The sequence below is a fragment of the Adelges cooleyi genome, unplaced genomic scaffold (genome assembly GCF_023614345.1).
Source record: "Adelges cooleyi isolate 19-005CV unplaced genomic scaffold, UGA_ACOO_1.1 ACOO_flye_CR_arks_rails_tigmint_CR_PRNA_651, whole genome shotgun sequence".
In the NCBI taxonomy this organism is placed as follows: Eukaryota; Metazoa; Arthropoda; class Insecta; order Hemiptera; family Adelgidae; genus Adelges; species Adelges cooleyi.
The window spans coordinates 13,551,696-13,560,490 of NW_026096352.1; the positions used below are offsets into that span (position 1 = coordinate 13,551,696).

The 8,795-nt window shown below is 30.1% G+C and overlaps 1 protein-coding gene across 1 annotated transcript; it reads left to right on the forward strand.

Annotated features, from left to right (window-relative positions):
* Positions 1-288: 288 nt before the first annotated feature.
* Positions 289-4,322, forward strand: LOC126844838 (uncharacterized). The gene is made up of 8 exons (XM_050583262.1): positions 289-294; positions 405-570; positions 1,803-1,876; positions 2,376-2,544; positions 2,614-2,672; positions 3,643-3,799; positions 3,873-3,943; positions 4,068-4,322. Exons 1-8 carry the CDS (start codon positions 289-291, stop codon positions 4,320-4,322), a joined length of 957 nt encoding a protein of 318 aa, XP_050439219.1.
* The last annotated feature ends 4,473 nt before the right edge of the window (positions 4,323-8,795 follow it).

The window sequence follows — 8,795 nt, forward strand, 5'->3', positions numbered from 1 at the left end:
AAGAAAAATATGTTATTGTAAAAAATAAGCGTTCTCGTCAGCGGTAGATACCGATTATATTATATGAAGAGGAGTGGCTGAGTGGGTAAGGCGGCAGTGTGTTCGATCACTGTCGCTGGTTTGACTCTGGGTTAAGGGTACTCCGTTTACTTGGCGACCAATTGTCCGGTGAAAAGGAGCCGCCATCCCCCTCTCCGGCGACGGACTGACGCCCGGTCCCTGATAGTGAATTGGTCAAGAAACCATCTCACGATAGCAGCGTTGGGCCTTCATGGCCCGTTAAGCTACATGATGGTGATGATGATTATGATACAGTACGAATGTGTGTAAATCTGCCACGTTTCACAATAGGTTCATTCTGTACGTTTACCGCTAAAAGTGATAGCTGTCATACTTTATTTTAGAGCACTGGACTGAACGGTGTTCAGTTAAAACGGTTGCATGAACTGTTTGAAAATCACAGTACGACGACTACCAATGCAGTTAATCAGGAGCAAATCGCACAAGTCGTGAAAAGTTGTTTTGAACTGAAATGGGAAGATACGAAAATTATGTCTGGATACAACATAGGTAACAAATATTAATAAACAATTATATTACAATTATCTTTTGGGCACTTCAAGTTGACCGTTGTGACCGTTAAGGGCTTTACGCTTGGTTAATTAATATTTGATGAGCTTAATGAATCGTACCATGTGATGAATTTAACGCCCTACACGAGTTTACTCTTAAAAGAATTGCAATTTTATAGTGTTTCCTTTTGAAAACATTTATATTTATATTTTAGCACAATATTTGAAACAAATTGTTACCTTATTTTAGTATTTGCTGGAAATTTATCAAATTTCGAAATATAATTAACAGTACATAATAAATTAAATTTTTAGAAAAATTAAGAAAGTTAAGAACAATTTACTGAAAATATTAACTGGTCGATAACCAGTTTTGAATAAATATTTTTAAAGTCGATTAAGTTTGAAAATGAGGGTGGGAAGGGGCGTGCGGTTGAGTATTGCGTGCAAATATAAATAATTCAACACTTTACCGTTCCTTCTGCCTATAATTATATATAAATGAAATTCTGTTCGTTGCTGATCGCATTACGTGAGAACGGTTGGACCTATTTGGTAAATTTTTTTTTAATGTTTGTAATAGTCCAAGAGAGTTTTTTACGGAAAGAAAAATTAAAAAATTAGCCGGGAAAATAGAAAATTTTTAATTTTAATGAAATTTTATTCCAATACATGGCGCTACGTCCCTAAATATTACAACTGATAGCTGACATATTGACAAATGGACAGTTTGACGGCTGATCATATTTATTCATAAATTCGGGCCAAAAAGACGTAGTTTCACATTACATAGTTGCCCATTTTAGTGATTAATCGTATTGCAATGCCGCCAATAAGACGAAACAATTTAGGTTACAGATCTCGTCATATTTATTTCATGGACAATTCACCACAAGAAGTAGATCAGCGTTGTTCATACAACAGTTCGGTGAAAAAACCAATCGTGGAACAACCGCAAATTTTTTCCCATCAACACAATGCATTCGTCTACTTTACCAATATATTGTCGATATGTACGTCAACCCGAGTTCTTAACCCGAGCAAAGCTGGATACACATGTAGCACAATTATATACCTACTTTAATAACTTGAATACTATTTATTCAAAACTGACTACCAGCCAAGCACAATATTATTATTGCTTTTGTGTGTCAGGCAAAAAGCCACTGTTACAACTAATTTATTAAAAATATTTAATGACTTAATTAATAACTAATCAATTTTTTACAGGTGATCCCGATTCTGTTAATTTATATTATTTATTACATGCATTAGCAGAAAAAGGCAAAAAAAGCTCCGACAAGGTATTCAAATTCTCAAATTATTTAATGCGCGTTGGTTAAGTGTGAACTTTTTAAATTATTCTCTATCATACTATTATTATAGTTGTGAATTAGCTAAAATTTAATATATTTCTCAACAATATAGCTCCATCTCTTATGTGTTAAAACCTAAAGAATTAAACATTTTACAGTAGTTATATTATACAGGGAGATTTATTACGGAAAAGACACTCATTTTCTCTTAACATAATCGTGATTTTGTAGTTTTTTTTAGAGATAACTAGTGTCTTATCTTAAATTCAACATCCTGTGAACTAAATGTAAGTTCAAAATTTAGAACGGAAGATTGAGTGATATTAACTTTAGTATCTTTAAAAGTAATTGCTCAAAACCAGCATTCGACTAGTCGAAATTAGCAGCAAATTATTTCAAAAATAATAACATCTATACTTTACCGAAAAGCTTAAGTTCATATGACCTACACATAAGCAATCATTCTGTATTAATAAATTGTTTTCAGGTTAAAAAACTCACGTTTTCGGATGTAAGCTTTTATCTAGAAGAGTTCGAGGAATGCAACAAATTTGGTTACCTTAAGCTTCAACAGCTATCAAAAGTATTCAGTAATTGGAAAACTGTAAATGATGCATTGAACGCAAAATCAGAAGAACTTAGAACCGAAAAAGGCGGTAATGCACACAAGCCAAGGAGGCGGTTCACTTGATGTAGACAATTTTTAATTTTTAATTCAATTTTAGACGACTATGTAATTATTGCTACGGAGTTCTTGTTGTTCATGATGGATATCAAACCAGCAGTAAGTGCATTACTCGAGCAAAATTTAAAAAAAATTAGGAAAATATAATCTCTAGAATCATTTAATAAAAACTTTTATAAGAACCAGCTTAAAATAAGGGCTTTAAAAAAAAATAAGAGCAGACCCTGTTATTTTTTTTAAATTCTTTCAACACATTTTTATTTTGACTATGTGGCCGTATCTGACCATTGTCTTAACCATTCAGAACCATCGTTTAAATCTTCTTTATAGTTATTGTGTCTAGTATTATCATCAGTAGTTTTACCGTTTTGCCAGTTTTCACGGTTTTTTTTAAATCTTTTAGTAGCACACCATCCCCTTATTTAAATTTAAGTCTCTTTTTACCAACGTTTTTTATTTGGGTTATTTGATTTTTAATAACTATAATTTCGTTGATGTTGGATATTAATAAATCAATTAGTGTTCGTGTAGAACGTCCTAACGTGAGTTTAGTGGGTGATTCGTTTGTTGTTGAATGGGGTGTATTTCTATACATCAGCAGAAATTAATTTGAATGACTACATGAAGTGAAACACTTAAAAAAAACATTTTACGATGATAATATAATACCCCACTCAAGCTTCAATAATTGTTTAACATTTTACGATTTTAACGCCTGTCTCATCAAAGATGCTACTGTTAAATGCCTAATACCAAATATTGCACAATACCACTGTAATTTAACACCCCAAACATATTTGTGGTAATTGGTATTCTGATTCCGAGAGAGTCCTTGATGCAATAGCTATAGATCTTTTTGTGCTATCTGGGGACAGACAGACAAACATTTATTTTTATACATATAGATAAGTGAATATCATTCGCAGACGTTTCTTATGTAACACAAATTTTACGAACCACTAGTTGTGCAGCTGAGCACTACATATAGTATGGTGAACAATCCTCACCAAAACTGCCAGCAATTTATTCATAATAAGATTTTTTTTTAAAATGTATTCATTATTTGTAGGGTCATGGTCTAACCATAGCACAAATAGAAATGTTTGATAGTTTGTACGAAGCATACAAGACATCCGGTAGCGTTGATCGTGTGGCATGTGAAAAAGTGTTCGAAGTGTTTAGTATAACCGTAAATGACGAATTGGAACTGCTATTTAAATCCCACCGTAAGAATTATTTTTGTATTATAATACGTATGATTAGTAATTGGAGAACTGCTAATTATTAAAATTCGTACAGAACCTGCTGGAATATTGTTGATGGATTTAATCATTCTTGCGGCAGAACGCAATACGGCGGTTGAGGAAAATGTAAGTAATATCGTTCATAATTATTTCTTTTTTAAATCTAACAGTTCTTCGCTGTTATGTTTGTTACACTACCACACCTACTGATTAATAACTATTACACATTATTGCTTAAAAAATTATTTAGAAATTGAGTGTATTAAGTCTATGCGATGTCGTATCTGCCATAAACGATTTCGTTAAGATGGATCGTAACAACGACTGTGTACTGTCCTCCAATGAGTATGAAAACTACGTGTATGAGTCGGACACTGGTTTTACAGGGTCGGCAGAAACTGTCGAAAAAGCGGGACATTATTTAAGCAAATTCAATGGTAAAGTTAATTTAAACAATGTTATAATTTTAATTAATGTCGATTGGTGGTCATCGCCAAAAAACTAATTTTCCTTTTTTAGGTTTTCAAACAATCAACGCTTTGGAATACATTAAAGCTGTATTTTTCCTACAAAATCATACCGAAAAAATTTAACTTTAATATCATTGGTAATAACTCACAAGCTCTAACAATATTAATCGGACATGTTCAATAATCATATATATATAATAATAGTATTTTAAATATTTTTGTGTATTTTCAATTAAAATATTTCGCTTCTCGTTGTCTACAAAAAAAATTATCATCTGATTTCTATCAATATAAAATTACAAATAAAAAAATCAGTACCTAAAGTTATTGTTTTTATTTAATTAAAAACCTATTATATATTATTACGTTACATTTTCTCAACATTGTGAACATTTTAAATATAAGGATGGATAAAAAATCCGATATCTTTAATAGATCTTACAAAAATAGTTAACTTCCAGATAAAAGATGTTATTGATTAAAATAATTTTACCAATTACAGTAAAATAATCCGTAAAGCAAATACAATTAAACGTAGTATAGAAACAAAGACCTAATAAAAAGTAACTAAATTGTAAACATTTAAAAGCTTGGCACCGGAACCCCAAAGCAACGTGGTTAGTTACATGACGTATGATATGACAAATGATTTGATTGTAACAAGTCACTCAGGAATTTTTTTTTAAAGTTAAATTGAAAAATCATATTACAATAGCGTCCACCGACCTGACATGTTAGATCATGTGTTATGTGTACGTTTTTTTTAATACTGGGTCCAACTAGTCTAACCAACTGTTCAAATGCAGATTTTTCCATTCTATAAATACTTTTACACCTATCAGGATCGTTTAATTGTTTAAACACCATGACTGTTACAATTTTTGCGCCAAAATTGATGAACCCAACGTCTTTGATTATGATTTAAGAAGCTCATTATATTTACAGCAGCAAATACGTCTTCATCTTCTGAGGTCTGATGACATTTTGAAAAATGAAATAAGTAGTAGGCAAAAGAAGGTTTTTGTATCATATGACTAAAAATCACGTCATTAGTTTTATTTTTATGATGCTGACCGACCGTAAACATTTTTATCAATTTACGAAGTTATGAACAAAAACTTAGTTCATGTATTTTGATTTTAAAAAAATGCATTAAATAGTTAAAATGACTAATTTTGTATTTGTATATAACAGTTCTTTTTTACGTTTATAAGAGACGTCATATGAGACAATATTCAATAATACAATTTTTATTTGTTTTTAGTTTGATAGGACTACAGGAGAGACATATCATTGAAATAGTAGGTATAAAAGTAGGTAAAAAGGGGAAAAAATCCGAATAATGGTTTTATTTTAAATAATGACATATCAGATTGTTCAATGGTTTAATAATTATAGTTATACAAACAATAAGTCCTAATATTGTTATAAAATGAACAAATATTCATAATATTTGATAGTTTTTTTCTCCATTCCTCTCTGCATACTTCCATAATAATTTGCATCATAAAGAGTATGGTGGTTAGGTTCAATGCGATAGAAAATATTGCACATCTGTGCGTAGAATTAAACTGATAACTTTTATTTTTATTCATAAAAGTAGTATTGTTGCAATTATATTTTTAATGGAAGTTTTATCATGTGTTTTATTGTGACCAACACCGCAATTTTATTTGGATCCGCGATATCTTATAACCTAACCTAACCGACTCTGTATTTCATGTAGAGTGACTATTCGAACAGAAATTGTACCTAAAAGGTACTTAATTGGGTCAAAAAATGTACACAAGTTCACCCCTTCCTTTTCAAAACTGAAAAAATATCTAAACCATTTTCACAAGTGGCCACTTAAAATTACGGCGCATTTTGTTTTTTTTTAATAGTCTAATTATTTTCACACAATTTCCTCTAGAAGGATTGGAAACTTCTCCTTTATTTTAATCTTTCGAGTGTAGTTTTAAAGATAAGTGATCTGAAAATAAGGCTGAAGTAAATCTAGAATGGGTCTGTAAGATTTTAAATATTTCCCAAAAAAATGAACTAAACATTTTTTTTTTAATTAAGGAAACCCACACTCTTCCGAAAAAGGGGGGGAGAGGGAAATTGACTCGTCGGTCGGATTTCAATCTCTAATTCGACTAACACACAAATAATGTCTACATTTTTATAATTTGTGAAAATCTACCCACAGTATTGATTTTGGTACCGAAAAAGAGCCGTTAGGAAAAATGCACCCAACACTTTGGTGCCGTTAAAATGCCTATACGTCACGCTTGGTGAAATTTAACAATTTTATCTTTTTAAATCTATACCTTATAGTTTTTTTGTCTACTCAAATCTTAATGTGTCATACGGCATACCATTTGTACTGATTAAACAAGCTAATAAATATAATTTTATAACACCTTGTCGTCCTACAAGTAAACATTACTACCTGTGTGGGCGTTAAGTGTTGTATTAAACGTTATAAATAATATTATACATACATCATTAACAAATAGCGTTAAGCCAATAGAATAGACTATAGTCCAAAATCTTGAATTATTTTGTACGCTTTTGATTAGGAATTTTATAATTTTATTAATTGACATAATAAAATTTTAAGTCGTAGCTCTGATGGTTAGGTCTAATATTCAAAACAACAAAAGGTTAGTATCGAAGCGTTTATTCAAAAGTGATTTTATCGCATTAAGTTAAGATAATAATTCCTAAAGACCTGTGATCTCACCTGTTCAAAAAATTGTACTCCTATCCCACTATTTGTGTGCACAGGTATTATGAATTATTTCAATATAATTATTATAATATAATATTTAAAAATTACATATTTACACATATATCGTTTTATTTTTATTTTTAGGTCAATCCGAAGCTAAAAAGGTATCGGTAGTGTAAGTACTAAATATGTGTTTGTTTTTTATCTGAAGACATGGCAACTTTATAGAACAAATTCTCATCTACTATTTAAACGATGCCTATATGCGTATAATATATTAAAAGTTCGCCCGAAATTAATATTGTACAAAATATATATTATATTAACATTATAATATACCTCATACAAATATAGTTAGGTTAATGCCATAGAAAACTCGTCTATTAAATTCTTCAATCGAATTCAACAGTAAATTTTTATTCATAAAATAATATTCAAAATTACACTTTTGCGATTACATTTGTCATTGTTTTAATAATGTACAAAAGACACTCTTTTAGTTACAGTAAGAACTTTTAGTAAAAAAGTACCATTAAAACACTATTTTTTTATTATTATTTATTTGGTTCTGGTTTCCTAAGTTTTATGTACAACTTATCTTTTTTTTTTTAAATACAGAACCAATGAGGGGGAACTGTTTTTCACATGACTTCCCCTCATGTACAACTTATCTAAAAATGTTCAACAAATTCATTTTTTTTTATAAAAAATTATCATATACAAATGTTATTTAAAATTTTTATTTTTTACAGCTATAATAATTTTTATTTAAAAGATTCATAACAGTTTCGAATCTTGGCATGATACTTAATATAGCGAATAAGCAGTTTTGTGCCGGTTATCAAGTTTTGTCCGGTAGATCGCAGCATACATAATGCATGACATAATTATTTTTATTTAAAAAAAAACTAGCACACCCGTGTTAGTTTGGGTTAGGTTTTAGATTATAATAATTTTAACATTTAGAATTTAATACTGACAATGAGCTTTATTATAATCATTCACGGTTCAAACTTTAAAAAAATTAAAGGTTAGCTTGTAGCAGAACAAGACCGACTGGGCAGGTATCAGACACATTTTTTTCAATGCAAGGTCATTTTCGGGAAGGGATTTCAAATTTTATTACAGGAGAATTCCTATTATAGGAGAAGAAACATGAAATACATTTGTTTGAAACCAAATTAAACATTTTTTAACAATTGACTCTGGGTAAAGCACAGTGGTCGCTAGCCTTGCTACATAAAACTATTGTTTATTTTTTAAATAATTTCTTAAAACATGAAGTTATAAGTACTAAATGTTCAATCGAGCAAAGCTAGGTTGTAATAACTAACAGCAAAAAAAAACTGTGTTTTGGCTAGCCCCAAATAAAGCTGGGTAAATAATATTGAATTCATTGCCAAAAATAGTACATGTTCAATGTAGTTGAGCTCGAATTCGGCACCCTTAAAAACCAGGCCAGGACTTAAAGGGTTCCAGTCTATTTATCTTTGTCAGCTTATTTCACGACCTTCTCAAAATGAAAGGTATTTTAAATTAAAGATTTTTTTATTTACTGTTAAATAGTCTAAAAATACTAACATTGCAATGTTCTATTATATAAATATGATATTGCTCTATAAGAAGTTTCTGTTCCCCACTACAGATTTTTATTGGATCCAGTTAAATTCAGTTTATCTATTAGATGTGTATTATGTACTAAGTTTATAAAGTTAATGAAAACTTAATTATAGGGTCCGAGAAACTGGAATTTAAAAATAAGTTGTATTTCTTCCTCCTAAAGTTCAATGAT

Bases quoted from the DNA above. Each gene is read 5' to 3' on its own strand.
- LOC126844838 (XM_050583262.1), top strand. The intron at 1,877-2,375 runs GTATTCAAATTC...AATTGTTTTCAG, and splicing joins GCAAAAAAAGCTCCGACAAG to GTTAAAAAACTCACGTTTTC. The intron at 3,800-3,872 runs GTAAGAATTATT...AAATTCGTACAG, and splicing joins ACTGCTATTTAAATCCCACC to AACCTGCTGGAATATTGTTG.